Source organism: Leopardus geoffroyi, chromosome C1, assembly GCF_018350155.1.
Source record: "Leopardus geoffroyi isolate Oge1 chromosome C1, O.geoffroyi_Oge1_pat1.0, whole genome shotgun sequence".
NCBI classification, from domain to species: Eukaryota; Metazoa; Chordata; class Mammalia; order Carnivora; family Felidae; genus Leopardus; species Leopardus geoffroyi.
The window spans coordinates 4,790,739-4,807,954 of record NC_059328.1 but is presented as its reverse complement, the minus strand read 5'-3'; the positions used below and the strand labels follow the sequence as shown (position 1 = coordinate 4,807,954).

The following is a 17,216-nucleotide window of genomic DNA, read 5'->3' as shown; positions in this document are numbered from 1 at the left end:
GGTCTGACTTCCCTCCACCCTAGCCAGGCGCCACCTGCCCTTTTACACACAAATCCATCCACACGGATCTGCCACAGGCAAAACGTTTCCTGTGCCTGAAGGATCCCCACCAACACCTACTCCCAAATTCCTGCAGACCTCGTTAGGCCGCCGATGGGAATCACAACATGGCCTGGAAGCGATGAGGGCCGCCCCCTGGGCTCAGTCAGGACCCCCGCCCTCACCTCTGGTCCACTGCCCCCACCCTGGGCCTGTGTCCCTTTCACACCCGGTGTCCCCTGAAACTGAGCAGCTCAATCAATGGTAAGTTCCCTACCAGGCGAGGTCAGGACAGCCACCACAGAAAAATTTATTTCTTCTTTTAGGAGAAATTTTATTTATTTCATCCCATCTTATTAAATCATCGAATGAAAAGAAGGAAATTTTCCCCAGAAATACTGTTCTTACAAAAGAGAACAATGAGAAGGACAGGGTGCGTGTGTGTGTCTGTACACGTACCTGCGTGTAGGTGGGGGTTGTGTATTTGTATATGTTACATGCATAAGTACGTGTGTGTGTTTCCACAGGTGTGCATGCGTAAACGTGTGTCTGTACATACACATGTCTGTGTGTGTCTGTGTATATGTATGTCCACAGATGTGTATATTGTGTGTACGTGCGTGTGTACCTGCACCTGTGAATGTGCATACGTGTGCGTGTGCCTACAGGTGTGCGTGTGTGTACCATGTCTGTGCATGTACACGTGTGCATGCCTGTAAGCACACACACCACACAAAGCAAAAGCTCACATGGAACGTGGGACGTTCAGTAGAGCTGGAGAACCAGGGAAACTTTTCTTCCTTTGTTTTTGGTTATTTTCAATTTTTTTTAAGGCCCATAATAGAGGACTGTGGGGAATCTAAGAAGAGCAAAGACAGTAATAGCTCCTAACCAGACTGAGAACAGTGGAAGGATCTCCAGCCCAGAATACCCGGCTAATTCGGGAATTACTCATCGTGCAAAAGACCATGAATTGCAAAGAACGGCCTCTCCCGAGAACATACCTTCCCACCTTGCAGTGCCGCTAGGCGCGCGGGCAGCTCCCTTTCCCTGCAGCCAGCAACGATTTATTAGATCAGAATTGATCTGGAGGAACTACCACAGACACCGGCCCGGGCCTATTACAGAAATACCAGACAGTCCTCGTGTTTTCCAAATCCAGGAAGGGAATGAAGACAGTGAGAAAAAACTGGCGGGAGCAGGAACGAAACAAGATCGCAGGGACCGGGCACTGACACGGAGCGGAGATGCCATCGGTGTGCGTGAGCACAATGCCAGCAAGACTGAAACCGTCATCGCTGCCCGGCCGTCCTGCCTACACACGCCGGCAGGAGCCTCCTGGCAGTCCCCACAGGTGGCCCGGCACCTCAGCTTGCACCGCGGGAGCCCTGATGTCAGCACCTGCCACGTAAGACTTCAGTACAAGCCAAGGAAGACACCTTCATAACCATGTAGAGGTAGAAGGCACTGAGACACACGGTCAGGTGACATGCACGGCATACCACATGGCCCCCCAGCAGTCCCCGAAGCCCTCGAAACTCTGCCCGGGGAGAGGCCATGCCACACCCCTTGTGCCCAGGAAAGGCTCTAAACCAAGGGTGGTATGTTGAAGAAGGTGAGGAGGTGAATCTTGGAGGTGTGGTGTCAGCACGCCTTTGGGGTGCAACCTCGCACACAAGGGGTGTGTGCATCTTGGAAATGGGATTTCCTGGGCCCTGAGCAGGTTGTGCGTTTAGAAACCTCAAAACTGCGTTGCAAGGCTTTTCTGCCTGTAAACGAGATAAAGAGAAAAACAGCACGTAAGACAGCGTGAGCGAGAGCAGCAGAAATGGGGCCAGTAGATATGCAGGGCCAACCGGCGGGGAAGGCAAACAGGGGCAGACCCGCAAGGACAGGGTGACAGGAGCAGGGATGGGAGTGAACAGAGATGTCAACGCGTTCCAGCAGAGTAGAAGCCACGTGCCCCAGAGGGACCCTGGGAACAAGTCCACTTGTCTGCAGAGCCCAGAAAGACTGGTACATTGTAAGAATTAGGTGCCAGACATGACAGAGGTTTGAAATGAGGTGGGAGGCAAGGAGAGGTCTGTGCAGGGAGCAGTCAGCCCCTCTCAGGACCCTCCGTCTACCCCGAGTGACCAGGCAACCACCTGGCCTCTGCCCCTAGTGGAGACACATTTATTCTCTGGAGAAAGAGACACTGAAAGACTCCACACTTGAAGGCTGCAGAGGAAAGGCAGGAAACAAGATGTAAGCCAGGAGAATTAACTAATTAACAGTGACATTCCAAGCCCCTTCCCTGCCTGGTTCCCAGATCACTGGCAGCCAAGCCAGCTCAGACCACCAGGCAGCATCCGGGAGAACCCGGCTGTTACCTCCAGACGTCGGCATCCAGCGATGCTGAATCTCAGAATCCCACAGCCCAAGCCCTTCCTCCAGGTAAGGAAAACAAGAGCGTCAGAGAGAGAACTAAATCCTCGTTGAGCATACGAGGAAGTCAAAAGATAACCATCGAAACTTGACAAGGCAAGAAACAGCAGAATAACACATCAAGAAGTCCAGAGGTAAATTTCAGAACTGAAAGAATCTCAAGTGGTCACTCCGGGGACGCAAGATTGAGCTGCAGGGCAGAGGTCTGCTGTTCCTTCGCACAAGCCCTTCAGGACCGTTTGACTTCTTAAACTATGCGCACGGGTATTTTTGATAAAAATAAAACTAGGGAAAGAAAGTGGAGGTGGGAACCAGGAGCTGGCAGCTGCACGGCCCAGGGAGACGGGGAGACATAAACATCCACTCCCTCTCTCGGCTCCTCCAGGAGGAGGCCCAGGACTTGCTCCCCTGGTTCCTGAAGTGAGGAGAGACTTGATGCAAGCCGGCTTGGCTGCTGGTGCCATTTCCACAAGCTGCTAAGCACAGATGAGGACGCCCGCCCCCAGAGAGGGCAGCGCTGGAAAGCTCCCAGGGGAGGGCATGGGGACACACACGGCGGGTCCAGAGAGGTGGCGTCGGCTGGCCCCTCCTGCACCGTCTCCTCTGCCATCTGTGATCCTTGATAATGAACTGGAATCTGGGGCAGACCCGCCTCGACACGGAGGCTAGGGATTTCCCCACCACCGTCGAGACACCAGACACTTTGTCGGGATCCAGGTCACGGCTAATTCCCTGCCTCGTTGGGGAAGGTATCAGAACTACGGGACCCTGAGGCAGATGCCTTCCGGGGAAGGTCCGTGGGCGATGCGGCCGCTCACGAGTCCTCAGCCAGCAGACGCCACACCTGTGAACCCGCTCACACTACACTGGCTCTTTGGTTAATGATGGGAGTTTGCACTTCGTCAAGGATTTGCTCAATACGTTAGGCAAATGCTGCGATGGATGTAACATGACACATCATTATGTTAATTTGATAGCAGGTCCCCAATTCAGCAGAATGCAAAGGTCACCACATCGAAATGACTGCTGACCCGGTTTATTTTTTTCTTTGCAGCTGCAAAGAACAGTCCTTGAAATGATGCAGGTAGAAGGGCCGCCCTCTCAGACTCCATCCTCCAGTGGAACTCCCTACACACACACACACACACACACACACACACACACACACAGCCAATCCCTGACCCCCGCTCTGCCCAACTGGGCACAGAAAGAGCTATAGAAGTAGCCGTGAGAATCTTTTGTTTGATCGTTGTCAAATACAAGTAACATAAAGTTTACTGTTTTTACCACTTTTAAGGGTGCGGTGCAGCAGCATTAAGTACATTCGCCGTGTCGTGCAGCCATCACCACCGTCGTCTCCAGAACTTGTTCATCCTCCCAAACTGAAACTCTGTCCCCCTGAAACACGAAGTCCCCACCCCCTGACCCCCAGCCCCCCGTGGGGGCTTCTCTCTGTGTCTGAGTCTGACTCCCCGGGGGACCCCGCAGCGTGGACCCCACTGTATTGTCCTCCCGTGACTGGCGCTTTCCAGCGAGCAGGTGTCCTCAAGCGCCAGCCACGTTGCCGCATCTGTCACGGGGAGGCGAGACTTACATACTGGGGACAGTTAAACGGTCCAACAGTCAACGATACAGTGAATGTGGGCCGCGGAGGCTGATGGCAAAGAGGGCTCACCACAGGCTGGTGTGTTTGGGGAGGGCTCCTGGAAAGAGGTAACACACGAAGGACAGGCAGACTGGGCGGGATACGGAGGGTTCGAGAACTGAAGGCAAAAGTAGGGGGACACGGAAGATGCGTTTGGAGAGCAGGAAGCAGCCCCCTAACAGTAGTAGGTTCTTCGAGGTGGGAGTCAAAGGGAAATAGTGAGGAAGAAGGGCTGAGGTACAAGAACGACCTTAAACGGGACACTGGAGGGGGACTGACCTCAGAGGAAGTCTCTGAGGCGTCTGAGGGGCACAGTGATGCAACGAAAGTGACTGTAGGGCAGCTGGTGCGGAGAAAGGGGTCCAGCCGGAGAGGGAAGAGCAGTGAGGGCGGCTCCCTAATCCAAGCGTGACACCGGGGGTGAGGTGAGGGCTGAACGTGGGCGAACGAGGACGCGGATTACAGTCTGGGACCCTGGCAGAGTCACTGGTTAGTTCCATCCGGGGAACAAGAGCCCTGGGAGGGAGGACGCGGTGAGGAAGAACAGAGCCCCGAGGACCTGGTGTCCCCCTCCTGCCCAGCCTTCACCAGGAGCACAAGAAGCACCGGACAGGCAGGGTCCAGAGAGAACAGAGAGGAGGGTGGGGGTGACTCACTTGGAGTCACTTGGATGCTCTCGAAACTCAGGTCTCGCTTTTCTTCCCCTTTCCTTCCAGACGCCCTCCGTACTTGGCTGTTTTACTGCTTATTGACCAAGAGGCATTTAGCGCTCATTATAGGAAAATTCTATTACTAGACCTTTAGTGCTTCAGTGTTAGGTGCTATCTATATCAATCTAATTAATTAATTAGGTAATTAATAGCATCTTCCAGCCTCCTTCTGACCGGGTACACAGGATTCCTGGGAGGGAATTCTTCCAATTCCATCTTGAGATCTGCATGTCCCCGGCTTCCAGGGAAGGTGCATGCTTCCCGGGGGAAAAGCAATAAATTCTTGGGATTGCTAAATTTTGCAGCCTGCCTCCCTGTGCCCTGCTCGACTCTGCATTCTGCACTATGCGGCGGGGGGAGTCAAAATCCGACTCAGGAGGGCAATACAGAAACACACCTGGCTGAACCACCTTAGCCACACTCGCCAACAAAAGAAGGCTTTGCCCGGTGCCTGGTTCTCCCAGGTGGCTCAGGATTCTTGGAGATGGGAGGTGGGAGGATGTAGCACAGCTATTTACTGGGCCTTCTTCAAACCCCACACCCACACGGCGGTACCGCAGAGAAGCCAAGATCACGAGCTTTGCAGTACGATAACCCTGGGCTCAAGTTCCAGGTCTAACATTTGCTGTGCCATCTTGGACAGCTCACGTACCCTCTCTGCACCTCGCTGCCTGGCGGAGCTGCGAAAGGATTTAAAAGCACAGCACTAGGTCAATTAGCTGGTCCTGGGGAGACACAGAAGACAAAAATAGAACAGAGAACACCCAGATCTCTTCCTTCACACGCTCAGATGCGTCTTCTGCCTCTCTCGTTCACGCCACAAATGTTCGCTGAGCTCCTGCCGTGTGTCTGGCGCTGTTCCAGGCCCTAGGGCTACCCCATGAACACACCAGCACATCGCGGTATTTTCATTTTGGGCGAGAGGAGGTCAGTTCATGGATAAATGAATTAAACAAATAACTAGGTGAGACACATCGTGTGTCAGATGGTGGTAAGTGCTCTAGAGAGACATAAAACAAGAAGAAAGGAAAGGAGGTCTGGCTGAATGGGAGGGGTGTGATTTTAAATAGTGTGTTCAGGGGAGACCTCACAGAGAAAGTGACACCAAATCAAGGCCAGAAGGAGGAGCTGGAAGAACATTCTAGACCGAGGGAGGAGGCTCTTAACTCCAAGACTCCGAATTCACCTGGTGGGGTGGGGAGCGCGGCGTTCCCCGGGGCCTCCAAACGGTATTATTATAGTGCTGAGCACACAGCAAGTGCCAAATAAAGACGTCCTGAAGGGTGATTTTTCAAACTGCCATTTCCAGAAGGTCCCAGTTGCTGATAATACAATATGGGCTGTTTAAACATGCAACGCTCAACCCTGTCGTCGTGCCGCTGCCACCCCCGAGGCCCCCAACCCTGGGAGCCTCCTTGTAGCATACCTCATTACGAAACAGGTGAGCGGGGCTCCTGGGACCTTCTCTGTAATTAGGGCAGGATCGAAGCAAGGGCTATATTTATAACCCCCAGCCGTCGGCAAGCCACGGAGACAGGGAGCGGGACCCCGTGCAGCTCCTATACCAACATCTATATGTGAACTGATTACAACAATTAATTTAATAGGGATTCCTCCACACAAACAATGTATCATTTTATTAGGAAACTCTATAAACGTCAGTGGTGCAATTCATTTTTATTAATTTTCTAAAATGAAATTAGCAGTGGCGGCCGCGGTGGCAAACAGAAGTTGCATTGCCTTCTCATTCAGCGGAGTATTGGTGTCATTAATTCCTCAGTACCAGGAGGCCGGTTTGTATGAACTCAGCAGTTAACTGCACCAATTAATTTCAATACTGGAGATGGGGGGGGGGGGGGGATCCAAACTCAACTCAACAACTAATTTAGGAAAGTCCTCGAACAACCACAGCAACTCTTCCTCCTCCTGGGACGAGAAGCTTTCAAGTGTAAACACGGAGTGGAGATTATAATACTAATAGGAAACGTTCTGTCTGCACCCTCTGCCTTTAGGAAATAAATTCATCTTTCCAAAGCCCGGAGAAATGCTGGCAGATGTCTCCTGAAGTTGTGGCCTCCAGCAGGCCCAGGGAGCGCCCCTCGCAGACAAGAGGGACAGTGACGTCCCTGTGCATCGACACTGAGGCTCACGGCAGGCGGGATCACAAACATGAGCCCATGAGATCCTCGTGATGGCCCAGTGATGACAGGACCACCATCGACTCCATTTCGCACGTGAACAAGGAAAGTGGAGCTTTTAATGAGGGGCTAAAGTGACTTTCTAAAAGTCACCAAGTGACTGAGTGACAGGGCCAGGACTCAAAGCCAAATTTGTCAATATCTGAAACCCACATTCCCTCCCTGCTGCATGCACGCCCCGTGTGCCTGGGGATGGGAAGTCTCCTGGCTCTATTTATACTCCAGAAAGTCAAGTGAGTCAGGCACGACCGTGAGTGACAGTCACTTCTCAACTGAAACCCAAACTCCGAAGGCTGAAGCACGAGGCAAACTCCCTGCTTGAAATGTTCTACTGATCTGCCGTCACAGGGTGTTCTGAAGCACAGCACGTGTCTGCGGATCTGAAATCAGATGTCTGGCCCGGGACGCGTTCCAGAGGATCTCACTCTCTGGCTAAAGAGAAGCTCTTTCTTTCCTTCCACTTACGTTCAAGGAGGGTTTTGCTGAGGAGTGAAGGGCGCGCAGGGAAGCTGCAGGCTGCTTGAGATGACAGCACTGTTTGGGGTCAGGAAATGGTGCAGAGACAGAAATCGGACAGGCTTCCTTCCCCCCCCCCCAAAGAAACTAGGGCAGTGTTTCTCAAAGTGGGGCCCCAGACTGGCTGCATCCCATCACCTGGCAGCCTGTTACAAGTAACAGGTCCCCAGGCCCCACCCCAGGGCTATGGAGTCAGAAACTCTGGGGATTGGGTCCTAGCGCATGGATTTTAGCAAGCCCTCCGGCTGATTCCGGTGCCCACTCAAGTTTGGGAATGTCTGCCCAAAAGATGTCCCCAGAAGAAAGGATAGATGAGCGTTCCCAGCTTTCCACAGCTGGGGACACAGCTACGCTCACCAAACAGTAGACTGTGCCCCGTTCAGTCTCCTCTCTGCCCCCACCCACGCTCCATGCAAGGATGTCCTCCCTGACCCTGTTCTTACTGGGCTTGGCCATGGGAATGGCCTTGGCTCAGGGATCCGTGACGTATGATACCACACCCAACAGAGATCGTCAGTCTGCCCGCATGGATTGCCTTAGGCTTCCAAGGCTCTGCCACACCCCATGACCATACGTCCCAGACTGCGGATGCTTCCTCAGCCCGGGGCCTGGAACAGAAGGACATATGGAGCCGTCCTAAACCCAACCAAAGCCACAGCCAACCCACGGGCCCATAAGCAGGAAAAAAAAAAAAAAAAAAAGTCTCTTGTTCCAAGTCACTAAGTTTGGAGATTATTTCTCAGATAGCATGATCCCAGCAAAAGCGGACTGATGCAAACCATTTAATTCTATAGCAAAGGAAATCACAGCCCCAGAAAGCTGAGCAGTTGAGGACATCCTGTAGGGGGATTCAGGCTGAAAGGTGAGAAAAAAAAAAATCAGAGCCAGCTTCTAGCCCCACCTGTGGAGACACGAATCTCAGAGCTAACCTCTCCCCTCTGCATCCTCTGACCTCCTCCGAAATGGACATTTTTGTCCTCATCTAAATGATGCTAAGCGGTAAAACCTAATCCTAATAAAGTAATAGCTTAAAGTACCTTCTAGAATGAGTAAACGTTCTAGAGGATAAGACCCTCTTTCCTCCATGGCTCAGAAACAAGAATATCAAGGAACCGGCCGAGGGGACAGAGGACACACCTCTGCCCCTTTCCCTGGTCTGTTAACTTTCCTGCAGAATCTGGTGCTTCTGCCCGAAGCGAAACAGACTGAGCCTTCTGCCTCTTCAGCCGAACCCAGAGCCCAGCCACCGTGTGAGCCACACGCTGGCTAACACTCATCACTCTGACAAACGCCCGGCCCCGTCACCGCTGATGGAACAGGGGTGGCAGCTGGTGGCCACACATTCCCAAAGCTCTACACTGTAACGTACCAAAAAGAAAAACTGAGAGAGCAGGAAAGAAGAGCCTGCCTTTTAAACAGACCCGGCACCCCAACTTCACTGTTCTCCACAAAGCAGTCATCACCTGTGCTGCAGAACACAGAGCAGCTGAGTCTCCACCAATTCCCCGTCCCCAAGTGGCGAGGAAGTTCGGCGTCTGTGGCAGTCGGTAGGTTCAAGCACATTTACTACGCAACACACTGCAAACCTAGTCATTGCTTCTGATCTGGGAGATCTTCTTACCACCGCCAAGAATAGCTCGACTCTCAGCTTGCAAGACACGTTGAGATGAGAGTGGACAGTTAAGGTAGTTTCCCTTTTAGAGAGCGAGTTTCTAGAGAACACTGGTGGCAGGTGGGCACTTTCCCAAAATAAACTTCCCCTGATGTTCCCGCCTGCCGAGGCCTTCAAAGCCGCCGGCTGGGGGGACACGGCGTTCAGCCATCAGGTTAAAAGTTCCAACTCTGTCTGACGGCAGCCGTGCTTTTTAGCGGATTGCGTCCACTGCCACGATCTTAGGTCAATTAACGAGACCTCAGTGTCGCAAGCTACCAAAGGCAACGGGGTATGTTCAACTTGCCCATGAACTGACTGGCCAAACCAGGTAATCAGTGAAAATCAATCCACTCACTGTACATAGTCGAAAAACTGCAAGATCTGGGACGTTACCTTGTCTTAGGGGATGTGGTTAGCCATTCTTCGTGTTTCTCAAATGTTATTAAATAAGCTGCAATTTCCTGCAACAGAAGAATAAAAAAATAATAACAACAATTAGCTCACATCGGCTCCTGAGAGGTAAGAAAGTTCTTGTTGCTTCCCAGCTGCTGCCTCCCTGGCGAGGCTGCCCACCCCCTCCCCCCCCCCCACCATCTCTGCTGGAAAACACTTGACTCGGATGGTGCTTCTATTTTGATTTCGTTAAGCCCTTTCCATTCAACCTGCCATACAATAATAATCAAAGCACTGGGTTTCAAAAGATGAGTCGGTGACAAGGACAAAGATATTTCTCTGTGGGAGCGAAACATCAGACACCATTTCAGATACTGAATGTCATTAATTTGAAGGAGGGACAAACACATGCCCAACAACAGGTCTGCACTCACACAAGGTCATCATTGGAAAGTTTCGTCTGCCTCCTTCCGAAGCCGTACTAATCTTTCATCATTGTCACGAGAGACGTCAGGTTCTCTCAGCTTGATTCCCACCCCCACCCCCAGCCCCGAGCCAAATCACACAAAGATTAAAAAGAAAAGATAAAGCCATATGCCAGAGAAAGAGAGAGAGAGGTTAACCTTTCCCTCCACTGATAACTTAATCTATTGAGCGGCGCTTCAGAGAGAAGAGCTATGTCAGCAGAGTTTAAGGCAAAGATGGAGAAAATGTGGGCACCTAAAGGTAAATTAAATATTTATAAACACAACAACATCACTGCAGATAGAATTACTGATTTATTAATAATTTCCATAAAAAGCCAGTGGGTGACATCAACATAAGTCATTGCTCTGGCTCTGGGGCATGATATGGCCCATTACTTCCAGCTCCAAACAGATCTGCTAACATGAAATTGGCAGGGATTGGAAGTTAAATTAAGGCTGGACTAGTACACATTTCCCTTGATCTCGGTGATGAGACAGCACGGAGCTGCGGCCCTCGACAATGAAAACATGCAGAGAGGGAGTCTGCATCTCGAATTTCTCTGCAGCCAGGGTTCCCAGAGGGCTCGTGATGATGCAACAGCCCAGCCAGCCAGAGGCTCGCACCCTTCCTCTGTAGTTAGCCTCCTCTGGGCCTGGATATAACGGGACTGACACCTGTGACCAGAGATGCTCAACCCACCCTTGAAGAAAAAGAAAAGACTCAACAAAACTGTTAGCAGAGCAGGTTAAAGTAGAAAACGCCACCCACGGCATGCGGTTTGAAGGCCACAGACTCAGGTGGAGATCAGGGTCTCATAGATCATGGACATCAGCCACTACCACCAGGTGGCCAGTGACTGGTAACCCAGAGTCCACACCACCTCGCTCTGGAACCCTGGGCCTTTCACCAAGCACCTGGGAAGTGGAAACCCATGGACAAAAGAGAGCTGCCTCGTTGCCCGTGTTCCTGTCATTGAGGGCAGCTAAAGACGCTGACCAATCAGCATGTGCCTCGCTCTCATCTCTAAGCCTGCTCTGTTCCATGCTCCATTTCCTCTCCTTAGAAAACACCTATGAGGCCTCACCAGAGCAAACACCACTCCCTTTGGCCCTCCTAACTATTCATGGCAGGGTCGGTTGCCCATCCTGTGCTCTCCCGTGGCACCACACCATCCTCCATTGCATATGATTTATCGCTTGGCCTCCTAATCACTTGTTTACTTGAATAGCATCCCCCACTGGATCATGAGCTCCTCAAGGGCAAGGAATATGTCATCACTGATGTATCCCCAGGACCTAACGGTGTCCTGACAAACGTTTATTAGGCAGATGGATGGACGGGTGGGGAGATGGGAGGGAAGGAAGAAGGGGGGGGGGCATGATGGAAATAAACGTGCATGTAGAAGTGAGGGCGTGTGTCTGTGTGCACAACTTCTGAGTGTGTTGTGTGTCTGTATGGGTTTATCACTAGGTGAAGCGATAGCTTAAAAACAGCAAAACGCAGCAGTTCCTAAGTAAACCTTTACCTGGCTTTAATTAGCTGCAAGCCACAGGAGGAAGGTGTGCTGTAGTTAAGCTACAGAAGCACACAGACCTGGCTTTGGGTGCTGGCTCTGACACTTGTTAGCTGTCTGATCTTGAGAACGTTGCTTACCCTGTAGAAGCAGTTTTCTATGAAACTGAGGTAATACCACCTCATGAAGCAACAATTCTTAATACACTGACTAGCATATAGCAATGCCCCAGAACCACAGCTACCATTATTATCATCATAAGATCGACATGATGTGAGCTGCCCATCTAGAGGCCCCTGATGAGGTAGCAAGTACCAAAATGGTCCAGCTTGGAAGCTGTCAGCACTGCTGGACTTACCTTCATCAATGTACACCCTCCATCCTTCTCTACCCCCTATGCCCGCAGGAATGATAGCATCACAGGGACTGTTGACAGTTAGTTGGAGCTGACCCCTCCATTTATCTATGGGTGTCCACTTGGTTTCACAAAACACGGAGAGCAGACAGTGGCCGGAGTCAATGAATGGATAAATTGAACCGCTTATGAGCATCAGCCCAACTACCTGAATTTCAGAAAACTTGGCATCCAGAAAACTAGCCTGTGCCAACTGGAATACCCCTGGGATCCACGTCCCTACCCAGGATCATGCTGAGAGCTAAGTGCCGCCTACTGGCCCAGAAGGGATGGGGGCACGGTGCATCCCAACCACCTGGAGACTTACCACAGTGTTCCACAGACGCAGACACCCAAAGAAGACCTTCGTGAACATCTCTTGGCCAACACTCACCCCAATCCGGCAGGGCTGCCCCTACTGCTACTGTCCTTCAAAGAAATAAACTCCTTGGACCACTTATTGCCTTCAACATTTACTCTACAAATATTTGCTGAGCATCTGTTGTGCACCAGTCAGTGAACAAGACCACTCTGAACCCTGCTCTTTAAAAAAAAATATATTTATTTATTTATTTGTTTATTTATTTTGAAAGAGAGAGAGAATACAAGTTGAGGAGGGGCAGAGAGAGGGAAAGAGAGAATCCCAAGTAGGCTCTGCAGTATCAGCACAGAACCCAAGTTGGGGCTTGATCCTATGAACCAGGAGGTCATGACCTGAGCCAAAATCAACAGTCGGACGCTTAACCGACTGAGCCACCCAGGAGCCCCCTGAAGCCTACTCTTGAAGAACTCATGGTCAGGTAGATGACAGAGATAAGTCAACATGATGGGGCAGCATCAGCACCATTACAGAGTCACCTGTCCAGTCAAGTCTGTAGCCAGACCCAGCGGGGGCTCCGTGTAGACCATCTCAGGTCTACTGAGCTGCTGTGCAAGCAAGCCAAGCCATAGGAAGTCACAGTGATTTATGAACTACCTTTGAGCACAGGCCACTGCTTCCTCCACCCCCAAGACAACAGTACCTCCCACACAGAGCCCCTTGGTGGAGCATTCGTCCCACTTAAGGTTAGCCTTTCTAAGCAAAGGAAACTGAATGCCTAGACCCAGGTACTTGCCTCTGTGGTGCTCAAGTGGCCAGGCGCTGGAGCTGAACTCAGCCACCAACGAATGTCACCGTGTTGTTGTCTGGCTTCCAGCTGGACTGGACGTGTCTGAGTCACCTGTCTACTCCCAGTCCCATGCTGCCTAGTGGCACAGCCCATTTCCCTGGCCCAGGTCTTGGTCCACCTCATCACCAAATGGGAAGACCATGGGGGCAGACTCACCGTCCCAAAGCTAAGAACATCTTGGGGAAATGGATGTGCATATGCCAAAGAAGTGCACAGAATAGTAGGTGCTAAAGAGTGTAGAGCAAAGAAAGAACCATCAAAATTCAGAGTAAGGAAAGTCAGCTCAGCCAGGGCAGGGGATGGTTTGGGGGGGAAACAGAGGCTTCTCGTCAGCAGCATCATTACTATCATCACAATGGCTAACGTTAGTAGAATGATGTCTGAGGCCAGGTACTGCTCTAGGACTTTGTGGGGGAGAACCTCACTTAACCTTCATAACAAACCATGAAGCAGGAACCATACCCATTTTATAAGTCAGAAAACTGAGGCACCGAGCAGTTAAGTGGCTTGCCCGAGGTCACACGGCTAGTCTCTGTGGAACGAGAACCCAAACCAATGTGGAACGGTTCCAGAGCCTACAGTCTCCACTGCTGTTCTGAATTTCTTACGATGTGCTCAGGAGAAAAGGAAGCCTGCATGTGGAGAGTCACCTTTTCTCTGACATGGTTTACAGCCTCCTGCTCCCCAATGACCTGAAGGCACTTCACAGCCCCACCACCCTTCGGAGGACCAGGGGAAGCCAGGCTGAACATCCATCAGTGGGATTCTCTCCTTCCAGCACGATCAGGTTCATTTCCACCCAAAAACCCTTGTATGATTCATGGGACCATCTATACTTCATCGACAGTGAGAATCCCTTATACTCAGACACTATTGACTTAAAATATCTTACAATGCAGAGAAAGCCAACAGGCAAGAAGAGAGACATTCGAAGCTGAGGAAAGAGGTTTAAAAAAAAAAAAAAAAGATCTTCAGCCCAACTATCTGGCCTTTCCCTCTTTCCCCAAAGCTCCATCAACCTAGGCAAGTGGAAACAGATACGGTCTACCTCATTTTTACGGAGCAGGAAACTAAGGCACAGAGAAGGGAAGCGACTTCCCCAAGGTCAACGTCTGTGGCTGAGCCAAGCTGGGAACCAGGGCTCCTCACTCACGGTGCATGCATGGTCTCGTTGGCTCTCAAACTCAAATCTGGCCCAGGAAATTCACGGAGCACTCACCAAGAAGAGAGCTTGCCCCAGAGAAGTGAAAACAGGAGCTCAAACGAAATTGTATATGTGAATGTTCAAAGCAGCATTATGCACGATCACCAAAAGGTGGGAGCACCCCAAAGTCCATCACAATATGGATGGATAAACAAAATGTGAGACGTCCACACCGCAGAAGGCTGTTCAGTCATAAAAAGGAATAAAGGTCTGATACACGGATGAACCTTGAAAACTTGCCAAGGGAAAGAAGCCAGGGGAAAAGGCCACAGACTGTAGGATTCCATTGGTATTAAATGTTCAGGACAGACAGATCCATAGGATTGGCAGCTGCCAGGGGCTGGATGAAGAGAAGAATGAGGGGTGACTGCTACTGGGTATGCAGTTTCCTTTTGCGGGGACAAAGTCGCCCAGAACTAAATGGTGGTGAAGGTTACCCCAAACTGTGAATGTACTAAGTGCCACTAGGGGCTAAAAAAAAAAAAGAACAAGGGGTGCCTGGTGGCTCAGTCGGTCCGACTTCGGCCCAGGTCATGATCTCGAGGTTTGTGAATTCGAGCCCTGTGTCGGGCTCTGCCGACCACTCAGAGCCTGGAAGCTGTTTCAGGTTCTGTGACTCCCTCTTGCTCTCTGCCCCTCCCCCACTCATGTTCTCTCTCTCTCTCTCTCTCTCTCTCTCTCTCTCTCTCTGTCTCTCTCTCTCTCTCTCAAAAATAAACATTAAAAAAATTGAAAAAAAGAAAAGATCAAGAAGAAGGGGCAGACATCCAGCGAGGTGTGGCACTGGAATGCGGAAGGTGCCAGCACCACTGCGGTAGACTTGCACCCACAGGCTTTCTCCAGCCTCCTGGCTCCCTCGGTGTCACCTTCTTCTTGGAGCCTCGGTGCTGCAGCATCGCTGAGAAGAATGAGCCGGCTGTCAAGATGAGGGAGCTCACTGCAGGCTCCAAAGCAAAGACTGTCCAGCTTGCAGGTTTTAAATGTTCACTTTGTCCTTTGGACGTTCAAACAAAAGCTGCCGCCAAGGTGTGGCGTCCGTGTGTGGCAGGGGCTCGGGGAACAGGCTGCCATTGAGTCCCACGGGCCCCTGCGTCTGCCCGGCACCAGGTCCTGTCCCTGCAGACCAGGAAGGTGGGCGGGCCCCTCCCCTAAGCACTGACCCAGCCCCTTCCAGGGGGGCAGCGAGGGCGGGGCCCAGGGGTGGCAGAGCCCCGCACTTGGCGACGCTGCCTCGTCCCCACCGTGGGGTCGTGAATCTCCACCACCGAAGGCACGCTGACCACTCACCGTCCGATCACCAGGCAAGGCCAGGCCTGCCTGCCCCCCGGGGCTGATGGGGTCTGATGGAGGACCGCAAAGCCCCTCTCGGTGGCCAGCAGGCTGCGGTCACCTGCAGCGACTTCCCTGAGACTGGCTCTTCTCGCCCTTCCCACCTCAGCCCCCGTGCCACCTGCCTGGCCCTGTTCACAGCCCACCTCCTCCAGGGAGTCCTCCCTGCTGCTTCACTCCAACGAACTCCAGCTTCCGTGACCTTCTCAGTAATGGCTACCCCACTCCTGGCCTCCCAGCACGCAGTCCCTGCTGGTGCTCGCATGTCTGCCCCTGGTGGTTCTCCCCTCCCGGCTTTGCAGCACCTGGGGGAGGGTCTGAGTCTCAGCTCCGACCACACCTTAGGGTCCCAAACAATTCTGTATCCAGAGCCAACTGCAGACCTGGCAGCGGTGAGATGAAAGAACGGCCAGTCTCTTCTAAAGGACGCGGACAGAAAGAGCCCACGTCGGAGCCGTGGAGGTTGTGGAGGTGAAGGGACAAAGGCACAGGTGCCACGGAGGCTCGGGGGCCCTGGGTGCAGAGGCGCTACAGAAACGTTCCGCTCAGCGCAGAGCACCACTGCCCGAGAGGCAGCCCCCGGCCAGGCCGCCAGCACCCCAACAGCCCTGTCCGCTAGAAACAGAACACGAGCCACAAAGGCGAGCGAGCCACGGGCGCGACTTCAAAATTCCCAGAGGCTACGTTTTCAAAAAAGCAGAAACAAACGGGAGAAATTAATTTTAATCACATATTTTGTCAACACGTTGTCCATTTTAACCCAGGAGCTCCAAATGATTATGATCTCGCCAATTTCGAGAAAGTAGTCACAAGCTACTTGGCACTCTTTTTCATACTGAGTTCTCAAGCTCTGGTGTGCATTTTCCACTACGGCCCAGCTCAGTTTGGAGCGACCATCTTTCAAGCGCTCGACGGCCACATGCGGCTGCCACACTGGACATGCTGCCCCGGATACGGATATCAGAGGAATCTGCAAAAAACAATATGCCTCCTAAAGCCAGACCTGGAACCCGGGCGTGAATGCGGAGGCAGCCACAGCAAACACTTCCCCTGAAGCAGGGCTCGGCCCCACAGGCCCACCCCCAGAGGTGAGGAGCCGTGTCCTGCCTCTGGCATGTGGGGAAGCCGCATCTGCTGGGGAAACGACGCGGGATTATCTGAGAGGCTGAATTCACCCCTTCTCTCGGCCCAAGCTGGCTGTTACTTCCATTCCCTCTCCAGAAGGAGCCTCCTGCTGCAGAGACCCCACAGAATCATCCAGCCCAGAGGAACCAGCCTCCCCTTCAACAATGTCGTGTGAAGCTGCCCTCAGATCTCCCGGGGACAGACCGCCCTCGATCTGTCTTCAAGGCACGGGTACAGTGTCTGGGAGAGAGTAGGGTCAGTCTCAAGGGGCCTTTGGTGCCTCTTGGGACAAATTAAATAGACAAAAACAACAAACTGTATCGAGATGTGGGTTTTTTTATACTCCCGAATCCAAGCAATAAAAATATCTGTGGTCTACATAATCTCAGATATTTTGCACACCAAAAAAAATGAATCTTCAACCAAGGGATA

The 17,216-nt window shown here is 52.0% G+C and overlaps 1 protein-coding gene across 8 annotated transcripts in view; it reads right to left on the bottom strand.

Moving 5' to 3' along the window:
* CAMTA1 (calmodulin binding transcription activator 1) overlaps window positions 1-17,216 on the bottom strand; it is an 855,981-nt gene that overhangs the window by 555,432 nt on the left and 283,333 nt on the right. For all 8 annotated transcript variants that reach the window (XM_045475517.1, XM_045475515.1, XM_045475516.1 and 5 more), the window contains exon 5: window positions 9,583-9,650. In XM_045475517.1, coding sequence (XP_045331473.1) covers window positions 9,583-9,650 — 68 coding nt within the window. The remainder of the gene's footprint in view (window positions 1-9,582; window positions 9,651-17,216) is intronic.